This window comes from Telmatherina bonti (assembly GCF_933228915.1).
Source record: "Telmatherina bonti genome assembly, chromosome: 4".
Classification (NCBI taxonomy): Eukaryota; Metazoa; Chordata; class Actinopteri; order Atheriniformes; family Telmatherinidae; genus Telmatherina; species Telmatherina bonti.
Genome location: NC_136622.1, coordinates 33,382,552 through 33,402,075, shown reverse-complemented (window position 1 = coordinate 33,402,075; position 19,524 = coordinate 33,382,552). Strand labels below are relative to the sequence as shown.

Genomic DNA, 19,524 nt, shown 5'->3' with positions numbered 1-19,524 from the left:
CTCTTCTCTTCTCACCCCAGTCCTCCCATCACTCCGGCACAGAGTAAATCTGGACTCATCTGACCACAACTTCCACTTGCTCCAGAGTCAAGTCTTTACACTCTTATGTAAACTATTCCCCATTATCCTTCCAGATTTCAATCCATCATTAGAGAACTCTTAATTCAGTTTTAATAGTTTTTCATATGTTTTCTTTGCTTAATGCCAATAATCTGACCCTTCTGAACCAGACTAACACCTTTCCCACGACTACAGGTGCCTTCCCACATGGTTTTTTAAAGCCGCCCACTGCATCAGTTGTTAAATAACTTGTTACCAGCAATAAATCCCATTGGCAGTAATGATCAAAGTGGGAGGCTCTTACCTGAGTCTTTGGTTTAAGCCAGGGTGGTGACTTTTATTTGCCGGACAGGCAGTGAATGAATATGTTTTTTCTTTTAAAGAAATCAAATGCATTAAAAAGCATTACTTACGTTTCTGTTTTTTAAAGAATTTCAGACTCTGGAGAGGGGAAAAAAAGGAATATATTCCATGTTTTATTTTCATGTCATTGGTGACTGCGACCTATGCATGTGTTGCTCATACGTTACCTTAGTTCTAGAAATGCCCTTCTCGTTTTTGTCCGATTTGTTTAGTGATTTGTCAGGATTCGGAGAGGGACCGTGGTTCACATGGTTGCTTTCAGCTTGTGCTGAAAAACACAGAAGACATCATTTTCTGTGTTTCAGCTTTGAACTGATGGCATGAAACACTCAACTCAACTTTATTTATAAAACCCTTTAAAACAACCAGAGTTGAAACAAAGTGCTGTACACAATCAGCCAAAACAACAACAGAATAAAACACTTAAAAGGCAAATAAATAACACAACAGGTCATACAAAGAATAAGGAATTAAAACAATAAAACAAAATGAATAAATAGTAAATAAAATCAATAATAAAAACCAAACTATACACACTGACCAGAAGCTGTCTCACACTGGGTTTAAGGCCAAGGAATAAAAGATCATTTTAAGATAAGCTTTAAAAATGGAACATGAGGAAGCTTGTCTAATATGGAGGCGGAGCTTATTCCACAGTTTTGGACCGGCAACACACTTACAGAAGAAAAATGAGGCTAGTGTGTGTCTACTGTCTAGTCAGGATCTTTTGTGAATGTTGTGAATGTAACCTTGACTACATCTGTGTATTTGTAGCAGAAAGCGTTAAGTGAGGCTATGTCTAACATGCAGCAAACAAACTCACCACTTCTTCCTTCGGCTGCGACCACAGGTATTGGAACAAATGGCTGAAACACAGCAAGGGGCTCTGCAGCAGAAACAGAATATCAAAATAATATTAACCATTGTTACATCATTATGCATCTCTTTCTAAACATTTCTACCTTTTTTATTCTCATTTTAATTTCATTCAACCTTTTCTGTCTAATCTTTTTAAATCTCTTGGCTTTTTTATTTTTGACCATTCACAGTGACTGCAGATGGAAACTAGCTAGAAAGCTATTATCTGGTGCATATTTATCTACTTTGCTTTGAGTCTAATGTTTTATAAAAATAATTATTTTAGATAAAATAAAAATAATTATCAACAGACAGAATATTTTCTCTAGCCAAACTTTCACCTCTTTTCACTTCTTCCTGTGGGAACCTCAACTTGACTAAAAGCCCATGTCAGCATCTCCATCTAAACTAGCTGACGTCTTTCTTCATTATAAAGCACAATACAAACTTTAACCGTGAAGCAAAGCTGCTCACCTTGTTTTGAGCTTTTAGCTCGGACACTCTGTGGGAAAACAACAAAAAGTTAACAAAAAAACTCAGTAATTGTTGATGGGACTGTAGTGGGAGGGTTTACAGCATCTGTAAAACTGTCTGGGAAAGAGTTTTTAGTCTTTGTTGTCAGGAAAACTTGCTGCAAGTAAAAGATGGATCTGATGTGTTCGGTCCGGGTTACCTTGCTTCTCCTCATAACAGCATCAAAGAGGCTCTTGGACTGAGAGGTGCCGTCCCACTCGGATGACATGCCTACCCTTGGCGACGGATGTGTTGTTCCTAACGGATGCGGGGACAACGAGCTCCTGTCATGAGCTGGAAGGAGCAGAATCAGACAGAGCTTGTCTGTTAGACAGAAGCTACTTATGAAAAGGATGAAGAGTTGCGTTCTCTGGACGTGGGAGGATGCTGTGCTCACCGTCTCCTGTGATGACAATGAAAGATTCTGGGGTTCTGTCTGGAAGGGGTGGTATCTGACTGTCCTGACCCGCACAGTTACAACGTTGTTTTTATGTGAATTTCTCATCAGGCAAGCATTAAAATATCAAAACTTTTCCTGTTGATACGATACAATACAATCCGATCCGATGGGTTTATTGTACTTTTCCTTTGACACCAATTTAGATACTTCTTGCCTTGCTTGGAAAATAATGAGTGTAGATTGCCATTTGTTTGATTGTTTTTTATCTACCACTAAGTCCAATTCAGGTTTGCAGGGACACCAGAGTCAATCCCAAGCTAGTACAACTTGGACTGGTTGCCAGTTCATTGCAACGAAAGGCATCATTGTACAGCCAATATATTGGAAAGGCAATTTTGAATGTAAATATAATATTGATACTTAAAAATAAATCCTTTCAAAACAATAAAAATTAAAAAGTTAAGTACATTAAAAAACAAAATACATATTTTTAAAATGTAAACTACAGATCAATACAAGATTGTTTAAATTTATTAAATGAAAAATAAAATATGTAAAAGTGATGCAATAAATATTAAAATAATATTCAATAACCTGCATTAAAGCAGTAAAATATCAAAACAAGCACTTATTATCTCTAAAATCAGCAACATAATGACATAACATCTGATAGGCTACATCATGTGAACGAGAAGGAATGCCATGTAGCTTCACATGCGCTTGTATGGTCTAAAAGTCACAGAAGTTAAAACAAAAGGCATGTTTTATGTCAGGACGGAAATATTTTGATACTCAAAAAAGAATAAAACCCAATGTCTTGGCTGGCTGATTTCAAAGTATTGAATCGAGAGTATCATAGCATAATGAACACTATATGTATTTCACAATGTTGTATATTTGTAATTCTATTTTTAAAGAAAATTAATGTATTTTAGCTCCTTTAATAATTCATGCTGGTGAGCTTACTTTGATGGAAGAGTGGAGGAGCTGATGGCTCCAGATGTGAAGAGTAGTAGTCGAGATTTGAGGTTATATTTGGTTTGAGATCAAATTGCAGGACTGGTGCTGGAGAGGTCACAAAAAAAAACACAGTTCAGATTAAACCATCTACACATGTTTGCATACAATAATTTATTTTTTTACTTCATTATTGACCAACTCATTTATTCGTATCTTACCTGACAATCTGAAGTCTGCTTTCACTTTCTATAAGGAAAAAAAAAGAAAGTTGTTTGTAGATTCAAAATAAGCATAAAAATCAAATTAAAGTTGAATAAACTAAGAAATGCACAATTTGGAGATGAAAACAATCACATTTGGCAACAAAAGAAATACCAAACTGCATTTAATCTCCAAAAGCCAGGTGATGTTGGAGGAGAGAGGTTGTTTGACATATGCTACTGAACAGCAAAACTGTTTCTAAAATATGTTTCCTCAGTCTTGAGTAAAGCAGAAGTGCCCAAGTCAGCTCTTTGACAGTTGCTATCCTGCAATTTTTAAATGCATATCTTCTTCAACACACCAAGGTCGAATTAATATGTCAAAACTAGCCCTCTGTGGAGTTTAATAATATGCTGATGAGGATATTCAGACATTTGATCAGGTGTGTTGCTGGAGAACTGGAATGTTGATGTAATGTTTTAAATATCAGGACTCATCTGGTTCTTAATTATTTTTAAGTTTAGCAACACATATTACACCACGTTTTTATTTATTTTAACTAAATTTACGACAAAATGTAGAAGAAGTAAGGAAAGAATGATTGCTTTCAAAGGAAATACCAGGGTAAATAGCAGCCAAGTGCCACCGATCTGATGCAGCTGATTGAGTGATCATCAGCAGGTGTGGAAGTAAAGGTTTTTGGTAGTTGGGAGCATGCAGGTGTGTAGATGGTGGGCCAATGAAAAGCATAAGCAGGACTTGGATGGCTGGGTTGCTAGAAGAAAGTTTATGCTCTTAAAAGGTTTGTTAAGTTGCATTTGAATAAATTCTGAACAATTATTCTCAACAATTCTGTCATGAAATACTTATTTTTTTAATTGGGGGGAGAGGGGGTTATGATTCAAGAATGACATTAAAGTATTTGATTTAATTCTGTTGATGCATGTTGTTTATTTTAAAAAAAATGTATTGTCTCATTTTAAAGTATCAGAAAACAAGTGATTTTAACATCAAACACTCAAATTGTGCAAAACTTTCTAGGTGGTTGATTCATTTAATTATAGTCTGGTGTGTTTAAGCAGGAAGACATTGAAAACATGCTTAAAACATGAGTTAAACAGCCCTCGCCTAGGTACTTGACAAATTTAAGGAGTGTACTTTGCAGTTTTGAACAATTTTTGTTCATATTTATAGCATTGTAGCATTCTCTACCACTACTTTCTAAACCGGAATAGCGGGAAGAGAAGGCGGCTTTAAGCCACAGGTCATTTGCAGCGCTGCTATGTATTTTTGTTGGAATATAATATAGCAGAATTTGGTCTAAATAACATGATTAAAGTTATTTGAATTTCTGTTTAAAAGTGCATTAAAACAACTGACTTTTCCCAAGTTGTATGTAAATAGTCTTTTAAAGTAATGCTGTAGTATGTGTATGCTTATCTAGATGTGTATATTTTTCTCATGTTAAAATGTGTATTTTATGGTAATAATGCACAGATTTTTCCATGTTGGTTTTCTTAAACTTTAAAAAAAATAAAATAAAAAAAAATTGCAATATCGACATTTTAAAATTTAAATTCCGTTGGAACGTAAGTAAGAAAAATTTAAAACTGCTAAAAAATGCTAATTGAAGTGTAGCTTAACCATGCTAACTAGAATGTAGCTAAAGCATGCTAACTGATGGAAAGCTTATCCATGCTAATTAGAATGTAGCTAAAGCATGCTAACTGATGCAAAGCTTAACCATGCTAATTAGAAAGGAGCTAAAGCACGCTAACTGATGCAAAGCTTAACCATGCTAATTGCTATGTAGCCAAAACAAGCTAACTGAAGCAAAGCTAACATGTGCTAACTAGAATATAGATAAAGCATGCTAATTGGAATGTAGCTGAGGAATGCTAATTGAAGCATAGCTTAACAATGCTAATTAGAATGCAACTATTTTACATACACAGATTTTGCTAAAGCTTGCTAATTTTTTTGTGAATATGCTTATCTTCCACATACTATGATGCATCAGGGCAAAAAAGGCTCTGATTCATGTTTACTGTTCCTGTTCTAGGATAGTATATATCTGAATTTGTGGGTCCATTAAAACTACATCAACCAGCTGTAACTATCAAAGCATCCGAAGACTGCCGTTGATAGGCGATTGCTCTGTGTAAGAAGAAAGTGTCTTGAATGTGGTCTTGCACAGTTCACAACCTGCAGAAAGCTTCACATCTGTGAAGATTTTTTATTCTTACTTTATTCTTTTTGTCATTCTGTGCGGAAGTGACTGCTGGCGTTGAGTTTCCAAACCATTCTGATGACATTCCCAGTATGCCCAGGTTCACTGGTGGTGTGGCTTCCAGAGGCTTTTCCACAGGAGCTGAGAGGTAAAAACAATGTCAAAATAGGTTTCTAAAAATATAAAATATTTTTAGAATCATTCATGTTTGGTAATCTGTAAAGACCTGGTTCAGTAGCCAGCTCAAATGATTCTGGAGTTCTTTCTGGAAGTGGGGGGACAGGTGATGGCGGGCTCCCTGGGAAAACAGAAATAAGTGTCATAACATAAGCAGATTATATAGAAAGCTGCCAATATATCATATTTTTTCACCTGCAAACTCCCCAGCATCTCCAGTTTCAGCATTGGGTGGATGGATTACTGCTAACCTCTGGCATGCTTCTGAGAGTTCTGCAAAGTATGTTTTCAAATTTAATATCAAGATACAGTACCAGTCCATTTGATGGCTGGAAAATATGAGTCATACCAAACAAACCGGATACTGCTGACACTAACCTGCATCCACAGCCAGTAGGTAAGACTCTGGGGTTCGTTCAGGCAGCGGAGGAGGCATATCCTCATTGGTACCAACTTTTTTATTACCTATAGGGCACACATAATAAATATTCAGGTATTTTTATCTGAGTAGTTCATTTTGAGACACTGAAATGTTCTCATTAACCTGAACTGGAAGAGTTGAGCTCCAGAGTCTGGTCATTCAGAAGCAATGATGGTGTGGTGAAGATGGGACTGACTGTCCATTGGGAGTCGTCAGTTGGGTCCAGTGGTGTCTCTTCTGATGAAGGGGAGCTCATGGGAGTGTCAAAATAAGGGTCCTCCACCATCAGACAAACGGCCTCAGTGACAGCTTGTGGAGGTAGGGGGTTAAGGGACAGCGTGTCTAAATCCTCCTGTATGTTGTCCTCCACTGCAAGGACTCGTTGGCCGGTGTTCGCCACTTTCGATGACAGGTTGGGTTTGTCATTTTTCAGGACGTGGATGGTGGTCAGAGCCATGGGAGGGAACTGGGGAGGCTTCCATTCTTGCTGGCCCCACTGCATGTCCTTGGCTGTCAAGGCAATTAGATTTTCAGAGGCGGAAGCCACGGGGGTGTGGTACTGTGGCAAATCATCGAGCGGCGGCTGCTGTTGCATCAAATCGTGCTCCTCGCTCGCATCAGAGAGATCGCTTTCAGACATCGTACTGGGAGCAGATGGAACCACAGTCACCTGGCCAGTTTGGAAAGAGCATCATATGTAAACAAACATTGACAGGAAATGTACAATCCTTTTAGTGTCACAGGAGATGAGCTTTATTACAGGATATGTAAACAATTTGTCAGTTGTGTGGTTTCATGTAGTGGTACTTGTCTTTCAAAGCTATCAGCATTTCTGCCGCACATTTTTTTCCACTGATCATGCCACTGTGTTCTGTGTGAATCTGACTAAAACCACATGAAAGCCAACCCAACCTGCCGCCTGTGCTTCAATTGGTTTTGGTTGGTGCTAATGGAATATTTTGAGATGCATGTAAAAACTGATATTTACCTCCTGTAAGTTTCAAACCTCAGCTTGCTGGTGGGGGGTATGGCTTGCTCAGACATTCGAAGAAAAGGCCAAACAAGTTTAAAATGTCTATGAATTGTGCCAGCAGGCGCATAATGATGTGAAAACTGAAAAACTTGAGTCTCGTGGAGCAGAACAAATGTTTTCAGGGTGTTTGTCGTAACAACTGAGCCTGTAGCATGTGCTAATGATAGAAAAGCTACTTAAAGCAGCAAATTACAGAAGCTCTGAAAGGGGATTTAACAGAATGATACACAAATATGCTTCCTGTTTCTGTATTTCTGGCTTTGTCTTCAGTTCATTGCCACTGCTACTTTTTTCAATGTAGGTTGTGTGTAATGTATTAAGGGCTTTATTTGATATGAGTTCTTCCTTCATTTGTGGTGTCTGCTTCCTCCTTGCATGCACTATGAGTGTATTCTTTGTTCGAAGTTCTTCCCTTTTCATCTGTGCTGTATCTGTTATTTATTTTCAGATGGCAAACTTTAACAGGAGGATCATTTTAGAACAGGAACTTTTCATAAAGTCCCCCAAACAGCAAACGCTTAAGGTAAACATTGCTCTGTTTGTTAAAGAAAAAACAGAACAATGGTTCTAAATACAGAGCAGGTGACAGTGGCTGCAGCTTTTGTGTGGGCTATGCAGCTCATTGACTGAAACATCATAAAAAGTTTCCAGAGGTGTGAAAAGAACATTATATTAAAGATCAGAAACTTTTTCTTTTTCTTTATAGCAAAATAAGCACCCAAACATCAGCGATAAGACTCTTCTGAAGACGTTTGAGCTGTGATACTTGCCTCAACAGGCGTTGCTGTCTTGCAGGGAACCCAGGTTTTTATACTTTTGAGCCTTTTTATGAACTTCATTTAATAGTTTTATGAGACTTTGAAGTACATTTTTTCACAAAGTAAAGAGAAAAGCGGGGGCTTGGATCCTGAAGTCATGTGCAAATATCTCCATTTAGTTATCTATTTTTAACTTAGAGCTGTGACGCTCAAGGCCAAAGTATGGCAACAGTTTGTCTTGCCAAGGTTTAGGTGCACTGTGACACTTCGGCTGCAGTGTCTCTCATGACCAATAGATGGTGCTTGTGTGTTACTGTTGGACATTTTGGCCTGCATTAGCAAATAAGTGAAGAGGTCATTTTCATAGTGGTCAGATCCGAGCACCAGCTCTACGAGCTTAATGAATCTCCTTAGATTAGAAGCTCCAAAGCTTCATTTTATCTCCTTCAGCATAAGAAACCACTGTGCTTTGACAGGAGACGATTCCCTCCAGCTGCAACAGTCAGTGATGCCCAGTTATTCTCATGCCACTTGTTCTAATTCAGACTGACGGAACAGGAGGGTGAGTGTGAGCAGCCGATGATCTTACATCATATTTGGGTTTAAACAAATTTTTTTAAAAGATGAAGATGATAATCTAAGTACTTTTATTTTAACGACACAAGCATCACCGCTAACCTATAATGTAGGTGGATGTAATTACATGATTGCACAAGACATTATGGCAAAATTTGACCATTTCCTGGTTGGCTGTAGACCAGGGTAGCTCTACATGCACACATGTATCTTGCAACTTTTAGATGCATCCATTCTCCAACACGCCTGAATCAAGGGGCTCATTACCTGGCTTCTGCAGAGCTGAATGACTTGCAGATGAGGGAATTCAGCCTTTCAATTATAAACTTGTTTTAATTTTAATTTATGATTTTTTTTTTAGCTTTTTTAAATTTGTTTTATTAAATGTTTTTAATGTTTTATGTAAAGCACTTTAAATGGTCTTGTAGATGAAATGTGCGGGACAAATGATGCCCATTTGGTCAGACTGTGGGCCGTCTGACTTCATGGTCACAGGAAAACTTTGTGACGGACTATAAAAGCAGCGTCGCCGAGCCAGACAAGTTGATCCACATGATGACAGTAAAGATGGAAGTACTTGGAGGTTAAACCAGTCTAGACAGATTTCTGCCATCCACTGAGATGGTAGTTTATGACCTGTACAGTTGTGCTCATATTGTATTCATCCCCTTTCATTAAAGAAAAGGCTGAATTTACAACAGTCACTCAAATAACTGGAAACTTAAAAAAGGAACAATAACTAAAAATTTGCAAAAATATAATTTAGTAATGTAAGACACTGTTTATTCATTTAATTGAGTTGAAAAAAAAAAAAAAAAAAAAAAAAACAACAAACAAAAACAAATTGGTCCTGGACAAATTAGAGCACTTTTCTGTTGAACAGTGGGACAAAATACCTGTCAACAGGTGCAGAAGTCTGACTGAGAGGAACAGAAAACACCTGACTGGAGCGGAAACATTAAAGGATTGTTCAACTAAATATTTATGAGTGATGTAATATGTAATAAATCATCTTATTTGTTTGCTTTTTAAAAAATATTTCTATTGAATCAGAATTAGAAAATAACGATTTTCATAAATTTTTTATTTATTATTACTTTAATCAATTTCAGCTTATTTTACAGGCAGCTGTTTTTTTTCCTTCTTTAATGAAAGGGTATGAATAAATATGAGCTACAACTGTAGCTGCCCACTCCGACTAGTCGGGTCACTCCTGCAGTGTTTTATGGTCATATGGTGTAGGCTCATAAACTTGCCTTGAAGAAGGGATGCATCTAAAACTTGCAGGATTGTAGCTCTCGAGGACTGGACTTGTGCACCCCTGCTCTAGACTGTTGCATCATTTATTTACAGTTAGAAATCATAACTAAAAAAAAAAAAGATGACTTGATAAGCAGCTCAAGTTATGCTGCTCTCCTTCCATCTTGGTAACAGTCAACCTGATCTTCACTCTTTCTCTCTGTGTGTATCTGAGTTATTCTTTATTGGCTCTTTTTATGTGCACTGGGTCCTGGATACATGTTTGGTTCTGTCATGTGGAAAAGTGAACTGAACAAGGGTTTTATTGCTTTATTGCCATTGGGAATAAACAAACCTGTGTCAGGTACCAATGAAATTGAGAACATGTTGAGTTAATTCCTACATTGCAGGACCTGTGATGTGACAATTGCACACACACAGATTGTAATGATGTATACATGATGTATGGTGCAGCTCTGTCATGTTCAGCTGTGTTTGCACCGTATGTTTGCATCCCAGCAATGCTTTTCAATTCATTTTCTCACTGTAGCTTCTCACCTCACTTTGGTATGTTTGGGGATCCATGGATTCCAAAAATCTCTGAAACAATACCTTGATGGTTCTGTAGACGAGTGCATATTGTTCCTGAGATTAAAAAAGGAAAAACCTGTTCTGTTAGGTGAAATGGCGGCGTGGCATTACACACAAAACATAAGTTGCAAAAAAACTGTCGGTGCTGCAGAAAGCTGGAACAGACAGAGATATTAATAGCTTGAAATGTGGTTTTCCTTGTTCACTGCTTGTACAAGTACCTTAGTTTGCACCACTGATGGCCTCTGAGTTCTCATGTCTTGAACTAAATTATAGATGCTGAAATCTGAAGTGATCATCTATGAACAAAAATGCAAAACAGTTAAAAACAGTACAGTTTAAGCGTAATTCTTTGTCTTGACTTAGGGGGTTTAGGTGTAAATATCTTACCTGGTTTCTCAGAAGGTTCCAGGTATAATCGATAACACAAAGGACTCCTGTTCTCCCACAGCCAGCACTATAATCACAGTAACAAATACTCACATGTTGACCACTTTAATACTACTTTACATGTAGACCACAGATTTAAAACTACTTAACATAACTCACTGTATGAAAGACAGATTAGTCTTCATCGTTCACATTTGCTATTTAAAAAAACAAACAGGAACAACCTACAAAAATGTCATTTAAAACTTGGAAGCATGATTTTCTTTTCTTGAGGTAGAGAGTAAGCATGGTGGGCTACTTCTGACAGAGCGTGTTTATAGCAAATGTACAAAAAACGCTTTTTCTATTTGAACAGATGCATCTTAAGTCTTTATTCCTCAGAACGTCAACGTCCTGCACCTCATCGCAAGATTCATGTCACAGTTCCATCCACTTTGTGAATACTGCTGCATAGAAAGCAGCTTAAAATTGCCTGACAAGTTACAACCATGGACTGCTGCGTTACAGCATGTTACACAAGTGGACAAAAAAGATTTTCTGTTGAAAATGTGTTGACACAAAAATCAGAACAAATTTTTCATTTCAGTTTCAGATGGTATGAAAACAGTAGAATCCTGGTGAACTATGACAGGAGGAAGGTGTCTGGTATGCAGAGCAGGTCATTTCCAAACAAACCACTAAAGATGGTTTCCATACTAATATAATCTACATAATCAAGAATATTTTAGCTAGTTTGTTAAACTTAATATGGTCAGATCAAATTTGCATTTTTTTTTTTTTTAACCTGGACTGAATGCTGTGGTGTTCTCAGTTAAAACCACAACAGAAAATGAAATTAAACTCAGTTGTCACTTGACTGAAACTCCTAACAAACCCTGAACTGAGCTGCACTTTACAGCTTGCTTGAATCAGATCAACTCGAGTGACTCCACTGTGTTGTTTTCCGCTGACATAAATAACCAGGACCCGGCAAAAAGAGGCTGTTTTCTAACTAAACTGCTGCAATGTGTCTCATAATAATGGATGTAACCAAGACAAATGATCAAGCAAAAAGCAGTTGTATACACTTTAAAGTATAGGATGCTGGTTAACCGCCTACGTGCATTTCCTGTCTTAGAAAAAAAAGACAGAACTAATGCAGGGGACATGTAAACGGGGCCCACGAGTAATTCTCTGCATCGAATTTCTGACTCCTTTGCTTGTCATAAAGATTCACACATCAGAGTGGAACAGAAACTTAGTTTCCACTGTACCTTTTGAAGTTCCCATGTGTTCAATTGTCCTCAGATTTACTCATAATCTTCCCTTAAAGACCAGACAAGTCACTAAAATCACTTGCATAGCTGGAGGCTAGAAAACATAAAATGCTAATTTGCTAAAATATAACGTGTTGAAATAAGACGTTTTTTGACCTTGAATAAAGTTGAAAAGATTACATTGTTTGACACAATATTAGTTTACGAATTATGTAAATTCTTTTATTAGTTTGCTTGTTTTATATGTACAAATTTTAAGTGAACCACAATTCAAAAGCCACCCCATTTTTTAAATTTTATTTCTATTTATAACTTTTGTCAATTTTAACTTATTTTAATGACTTTTTTTTCTTCTTGAATGGAAGGATATCAAAAAATATTGCGGATGAATGTACATTTTCTATATAACACTCAATACATCTAAAAATTAACTGAAACCTAATTCACATAATGTTGGAGGAAAAATATAAAATATTTGAATAATTACAGTGGACTGTAATTATTCCACAGATTTGGAAGAATCCTAAAATCCTCTCTGAATACAAATTGTCAAACTAACAAATTGCAAGTCAGACCTCTACTATCAGAACTACATGTATATGAAAAAGATCCAGAAAGTCTTCACCTTATGTAGCTAGCAACAGTTTCAAAACAGAAATAGTCTACCATGTTGATACTTTTTTCTCAAATGTGTTGATTTATATTTTCAATCATTATTCAGCATTGAGCTTGTACTATTTCTTGAAACTGGTTTCAAATTATCTGCATGTTTGAATATTTTTTCATATTATTTCATGTATTAGAATTGCGATGGACTGGCTAGCTGTCCAGGGTGTACACCGCCTTTCGCCCAAAGACTGCTGGGATAGGCTCCAGCTTCCCTGTGACCCTTCACCGGACTAAGCGGAATAGAATAATGTTTGAATGAATGAATGAATGATTGTATTAGTAAGAAGGAATATAAACTGAACTAAAATATACAGTGGGAATAGAAGTGGCACAAGTATTGAGCCCTGTGGACTGCCATCAGGAGTCTGACAAGTTTACCAGCAATTACAAAAAATGACAAGCTGTTAAAGTGTTTTCAGAAACAGACTAAAAGCTTTTGGAAATTTTCCCACATAATTGGTCTAAAATAACGTAAGTGTGCAGCAAGAGAAGCACTCTCGACATTATACGCTTTTCTGAGGTTTTGCAAGAGTTTTAAGCAGGCTGTTTATATGCGGTGATATTTTGGAAGCCCATTACTATCGCTGCCTGTGTGTACCTGCTGCTTTGTCTGTGGTTTAGCTGATGAACAAGATGTCTGAAACAAAGGCCCATACTTTTTTTCTTAAACAGACTAAACCTGAAAAATGAAAGTTACCCCGCTGTCTATAAACACTTTGACACTATTTAAAAAAATAAGTACTTAAGTATGCATCTTTAAAAAAGAAAAAAAAATATGGAGAAAAGATGCATTTGAGACATTTACAAAAGAAAAACAGATTTTTGGTTATGAAACTAAGAGCATTACTGTTACAAAGCCTGACCTGCAGTGGATGCAGATGGGAACGTCGTCATGGGCCTGATAACGGCGCATCTCGTGCAGTAAGTCCAGAATGGGGGGGATGGAGTTTGGCACGCCGTGATCTGGCCAGTTAACGTAGTGCAGCTGTTTCAAGGTGCGGCTGCACTGAAAAGGTTTCATTTGGAATAGAAAATAAATTAATAGCAGGCTTGTATGATGCTTCACAACAAACAAATTACACCAGTTGGAAGATTTACATAAATCAGCAGAGCCTAGTCCTAAGATATCAGCTGTAATACTTTCTGTAGCTGAACAAAACAGCAGCTGCTTATCTCTCGTCTCGGGAGAGTTGTCCTGACAGTTATTCACACAGTCAGCGCTTACGTTGCGATAAGTCACCCTTAACGTCCTTGTCAGATAATCTCCTTTTTTTTCTTCAGAGTCCTGTTTAAAAAAAAAAAAAAAAGTAAAAGTTTCTGCTGCTTTCATATTCTTGACTCTTAAATATCTGTCCTATTGCATTGATTTTTAGACCAATAAAATGCTGTGTATGAGTTCACATGCAGCAAAACAAAATAAAACTATTAGCACATTTTCTAAAATAGATGTAGGAAGCTGATGAAGGAAGTGTGACTGTGAAAAATATCACTTACAAAGTGAACTTTGAAGGGCTCACAAACAAAGATTTCTCCTTGCCTCTTTGGCCAGTAAAGCTCACACTTTTTCTAAGCAAAGACCGAAAGATTCTTTGTAAATTCACACAAATGCAAAGAATGTAAAATGGTAAGGAAGGTGGCGTTACCTTTCCCATCTCAAACTCCCGACAGGCCATTACGATGACCTGAGAAGGTAAAAGAAGAAACAGACGGAAGCAGAACCAAGACAAAATGAGAACATGACATAATTAACTGTGTTAAGGGGAAATTCAAGAGGACTAGAACAAAACGAGCCCTGCTGAGCGCCGCGAAGCATCTGGAGACCTACCTTAATGTCATACTCCCAAACCATCCTCAGGAAGTCCAGTACTGTGTGAAGCAGTGGCCCCTGAGTGGCAATGTATGCCCTGGCCCCTGACACTCCCTGTACACCACAAGACGTTCAGTTCCATCATATATGCAATGGGAAACATAAAGAACAGTTTTCTCCTGAAGAGAGTCGATTTACCTTAATGAAACTGGCATTGATGTAATCTGTGTCAGTTCTAGCTGTGGTGAGACGGAGCTTTACTCTGCTGTGGTCAACTACAGGAAAGGGAGTCATTGAATTAATGTAAAGTCAAACATCTGTGGCCATGGCAACAGTATGTCTGCCATCTTGGAATTTACGTCCATTTTTGACCCAATTTTGTCACTTTACACAGATTGTATTTGAACAAACTAGTCTGAGGGGATTTGTCATTGACTTTAAATTAGGAGGGAAATTTCGTGATAAGTTAGGGACCAAACTCTATTGAAATCTCTCTAATAGGACAAACCGTGTTATCATGTTATCTCGCCATGAAACAGTATTTACTCATATCTCCATAGAAATACATGAGATCTGCACCAAAATGGAGAGCATTCTTCTTTGCTAGGTCCTTAAAACATTACAGCCTGCCGAGTCAAGCTAAATAGGTGTATGAAATGGGTGGTGGGGGCCACGATGCATTCCACTTGCGACTTTAATAATACTGTTTCTGCATTGTTATGACTCTTAACCCTTCTTGTAAATTTTATGGGAAGGATGTTTCTTTTTGCATGTTTTAACAGTTTTACTAGTGAGAAACTTCTTCTTCCTATACTCCAATTTTATTTTCTTTTTTTTTTTACATGAAATGTACTACAATGGGTGTGTATTAGTTGTTGTAACTTTGGAGTAGCTTTTCTGTTATTTTTTGGGGGGGGATTTGCCAATATATTATGAAAAAGAAAAGAGAATAAAAAATGTTGAAATTAAATGAAGAAACCTGAAAGATTAAATGTAAACGGGAGCCCCCGAAATGGTGCATGCGCATTCTTTATTGGCAAAGGAAATGAGTAGGTTAACACTTTTATGGTTAACACCTTTTATATTGTATACATGAGGATTCTTCTTTCCAGACTTCATGCATCAGCATTGGTTTGAACTCAATTACATTTATTCAAACTTGGAAAAATGTACAATTTTCATGTCTGCATTAAAAAAAAGCTTACAGGGAACGATGTCCTTGTATCTGTTCTTCTTGATGTTTTCCTGCTTTTCTGCTGCCTTGGAGGAGTAGGTCTTGTCCGTGCGATACTTCATGGACTGATTTTTCAACCTCTGAAAAACAAAGACATTTTTACTCACCACATGCATTTAACTGTGTTACTCTTACTATTTTTTTTTAAAGCTGAAGAAATTTCAGTTGATTTTCAGCCCGGTTCATCCATCACTAAATGTTAAAATGCTTTAGAGTTTCTATAGGTACTTATTTCCTTGACTCTCTCTCAACCATACCATTAGAGACTGAACTACTGTAATAAGATTATATAAAAGCAGCAGATGGATCATTTTGAAATGAAAAAAAATGCAAGTATGAAAACCAGATCAGCAGTTTAAATTTTCATCAATAGAGTTCAGCTGGATGTTTAAATTATTATTCTTTCATCAAATTAACCGTCAATGCTGAGAGTGCTTGAGTCCTGGTGTTTGAACTGTATATTAGCCTCACACACACACACACACACACACACACTGGGGCTAAGGGCACCAGGATCTCCGCCTCCTTCTCAGTGGTTTTTAACTGACAGGGCGACTGAGACTTATGTGAACACGGCACACAGTTGACATGTGGTCTGAGACTCACACAACAATGTCTGAGTGGAAAGTTCTGGCAGCATAAATCTGACGTGGCTGAAAGAACGCAGAAGTCAAACAATACAGCTGATTTGTCCACCAATCTGATTCATAATGAATACTTAAACAGTCATTAGCCGAAGTGTATCCATGACACTTATGCCTCTGAATGTGTTAATTCCAAAGAAAGACTAAAGATTTCCATGCAACTGATATTATGTACAGTATGTACTATGTGTGTATGAAACGTGTCATCAATAAGCTGAGGCCTTCCCTGTGGTTGTGACATAAGCTTTAAATGCCTGGTAATGACCAGTAAATTTATTCAGTCTGGTTTGTAATCTGTAAGAATACAAAAAAAACCTTTACTTGATTAACTTTATGAACTGTTTTCATTCAAGTCTTTATAATCTAGTTCATTATATTTACTGTATGATACCATATAACATTTTTTGGGTCTTTTACCAGAGACTTTTACTATCTGTTTATTAAACATTTGTTCCAGATGAAGCAAAAATCTTGTGAAATCAGAAGAGCCGACATGTTTAAAACACAGGCAGAAAAAACATAGCACAGAATTAGTTCACAAAAAATGCAAAAAAAAAAAGAAAGAATTGAAAAAAATGTTCATCAGTACATAAATTTAAACTGTTTTTAAGAAATAATTTTGACTATGTGGAATAATTATCTCACCAACCAAATTCACTTAAAGTAACTTTCTGGTGCTTGTTGCTAGTTGTATAAATATAAAAGGTCGGATGTATTTTTGTTTGTGTTTGCTCCGTTTATTTGCAGTTCTAATTTTTCCGCATGATCCCCGTCTGTCACATCAGTGTTGACACATTTTAGTCTGTGCTACTTTAGTCGTCTTCACATCATTTAGCTTTGTGGGCATGTAAATAAACCTCTCTTACACCTTTCGGATTTACAACTCTGTGATCACCAGCTTGTCACATGAGCCCTCATATTTAGTTGGAGAGCTACAGTCTGTGAATGCTTCAGTATCATAGAGTTTACCATCAACACAGTGACTGCAAGATGCCAAAGTCATATGACTGCAAAGCAAACCCTAGTCATCAGCCGTTATGTTTGATAGCTGGTTTGATGTGATTAGTGTTTTCCAGTTACATTATTCTACATTAATAACAAACATTATTATAAATTTGAACATTTAACATGCTAGTAAAAGCCTGTAGAGTGAGAGATGGAGCTCTTGGTTTTGCTGGTTTGCAGTGAAATTCATTCCTGGGAAGATGATCAAACATCTTCATTGCTTTTCAAAGTGAATCTTTACAAATGATCCTGTAACTTCTTCCAGATCGATGGACGGCCAGAGTTGCTTCTCCTCGATCATCAATGTCTTTCTTTCTGGGTTAACGCACATCTGAACGTAACCGTTCATCCTTCTACAGTCATTAGCAGTTGCTTTTCTCCAAAGCGACTTACATCTGAGAGCGAAGGCAACACAAGCAAGAAATCAAATGGTAGAGGACCTCATAATTAGGTGGTAGTCCAACTGTTGTGGGTCCATTTGGAGGCAGGTGCTGCTGTGTAGTGCTAGATGTAGTACAAATTTTTATTTCATTCTTTTGTTCCCTTTCTTTTCCTACAATAGTTTGTTTAATTACGAGGATACGATTTCATCACATAGCCGTCTTGGGCGTAAATGCACGCAGCTTATTCAGTGCTGAGTTGTGCTAAAGAGATAAAGCTTTCTAACTCATTCTGTTGAGTACAAGAGTAAATATAAGTGCAGAAAAGCTGAGTCTTTAGCTTGCTTTCCTTTTAAAAAAAAGAAAGGGGGGCCCACAGGATTTCCTCTCTTGTGGGTTTAAAATAAATGGCCTCAATCTCTCTTCCACTGGTGTCTCATTATATATCAATCTGGAGACAAGATCACAAACTGCGTTGCCTGTCACACCTAAAACAGTCATGTACGACTTCATGACACAACCCAGACATGCACATCGGGATGGGGGGGGGACTGTGTACTGGATACTTGATACTGATCTAGGCAGATTAATCTCAGTGTAGACAGCACTCATTCAATGCACAGATTAACTCAATCCAGTTTATTTCATTTGAGATACGTGGCTAAAGTTGAATCTTCTCCTTTCTTTGCATCATTTTAACATTTTCATCCATGCTTTTATCACAACTCGTCCAGATTACAGTAATGCTCTTTACGCTGGGCTCAGTCAGACGTCAACTGCTCGACTCCAGCTAGTTTTGAACGTTGCTGCTCTGCTCTTAGCTAGTTCTTAGAAATGACCACATAATATTCCAGTTCTAGCTTCACTTCACTGGATTAAGGTCAGTTTCAGGATTCATTTTAAAATCATTTTTATTTGTTTTAAATGTCTTCATGACCTCACTCCACAGCGTGTGTCCAGTCTGATTTAACCTTACAAACCCCCTCCCGTTTTCTTAGGTTGGCACATCAGTTATTGTTAGCCGTCTCAAGAGGAAGTTCAGAGGGGACCATGCGCTTTCGGTTGCCACCACAAAACAGTGGAATGATCCCACCGTTACAGGCTGATTCACTTCCTCTGAAGTCTTTTCTTACTACACATTGCTCCTCACTGGCTTTAAACTGAGTCTGAAAGGCTGGCTTTTACCGTTACCACGCTTTTATTGTATTATGTTGTATTTTATTTGTTGTATTTTACAGTTTGTGTAAGTTAGTGTTTGTTTATACAGCACATGTAAAGTTCTTAACAAATAAAACTAAGTAAAAGCAAGTTTAAATCACAGATACCGCAGGTCTCTGTCTGAGAGGAAGGGATCTCCACAGGGAAGGAGACCCTGCTGTCATCTTTGGTTTTCAGCCACGTTTGCTTAACAGACCCTGAGATCATGCTGGAGGGTTGTAGAAGGTCTCTGATCTAATGAGGTGCTTGGTGATGTACAGCTTGTAAAAACCAGAATTTTAAAATGCATTCTGTAGTAGATGGGAAGTACAAGTACTGCAAAATACTTGATCTGTGAACACATCATTTAGAGAGTAAAGAGAATCTTTTGAAATTATTGCAAATAAGAGTTTTGATGGTTTAATGTTGATCATACTGCGGTCAGTGAGAATTCTGCCAACTAGCGTGCATTATTTTTGCAAATACGCACACATAGTTCAGCATGTTAAATCACTGTTGTATCACTCTATTACGAGGGTCACCATAGCAACGCATTAATTGA

The 19,524-nt window shown here is 37.3% G+C and overlaps 1 protein-coding gene across 1 annotated transcript in view; it reads right to left on the bottom strand.

The window, feature by feature from the left end:
- ptpn22 (protein tyrosine phosphatase non-receptor type 22) overlaps positions 1-19,524 on the bottom strand; it is a gene marked incomplete at its 5' end in the record, with an annotated part of 30,070 nt that overhangs the window by 4,115 nt on the left and 6,431 nt on the right. The window contains 22 exons of the mRNA XM_079238581.1: positions 474-501; positions 591-691; positions 1,247-1,309; positions 1,756-1,783; positions 1,955-2,088; positions 3,161-3,259; positions 3,373-3,400; positions 5,602-5,726; positions 5,812-5,883; positions 5,958-6,035; positions 6,141-6,227; positions 6,307-6,853; positions 10,348-10,434; positions 10,602-10,679; positions 10,771-10,837; positions 13,559-13,701; positions 13,921-13,980; positions 14,190-14,261; positions 14,339-14,377; positions 14,521-14,616; positions 14,701-14,777; positions 15,708-15,816. Coding sequence (XP_079094707.1) covers positions 474-501; positions 591-691; positions 1,247-1,309; positions 1,756-1,783; positions 1,955-2,088; positions 3,161-3,259; positions 3,373-3,400; positions 5,602-5,726; positions 5,812-5,883; positions 5,958-6,035; positions 6,141-6,227; positions 6,307-6,853; positions 10,348-10,434; positions 10,602-10,679; positions 10,771-10,837; positions 13,559-13,701; positions 13,921-13,980; positions 14,190-14,261; positions 14,339-14,377; positions 14,521-14,616; positions 14,701-14,777; positions 15,708-15,816 — 2,218 coding nt within the window. The remainder of the gene's footprint in view (positions 1-473; positions 502-590; positions 692-1,246; positions 1,310-1,755; positions 1,784-1,954; positions 2,089-3,160; positions 3,260-3,372; positions 3,401-5,601; positions 5,727-5,811; positions 5,884-5,957; positions 6,036-6,140; positions 6,228-6,306; positions 6,854-10,347; positions 10,435-10,601; positions 10,680-10,770; positions 10,838-13,558; positions 13,702-13,920; positions 13,981-14,189; positions 14,262-14,338; positions 14,378-14,520; positions 14,617-14,700; positions 14,778-15,707; positions 15,817-19,524) is intronic.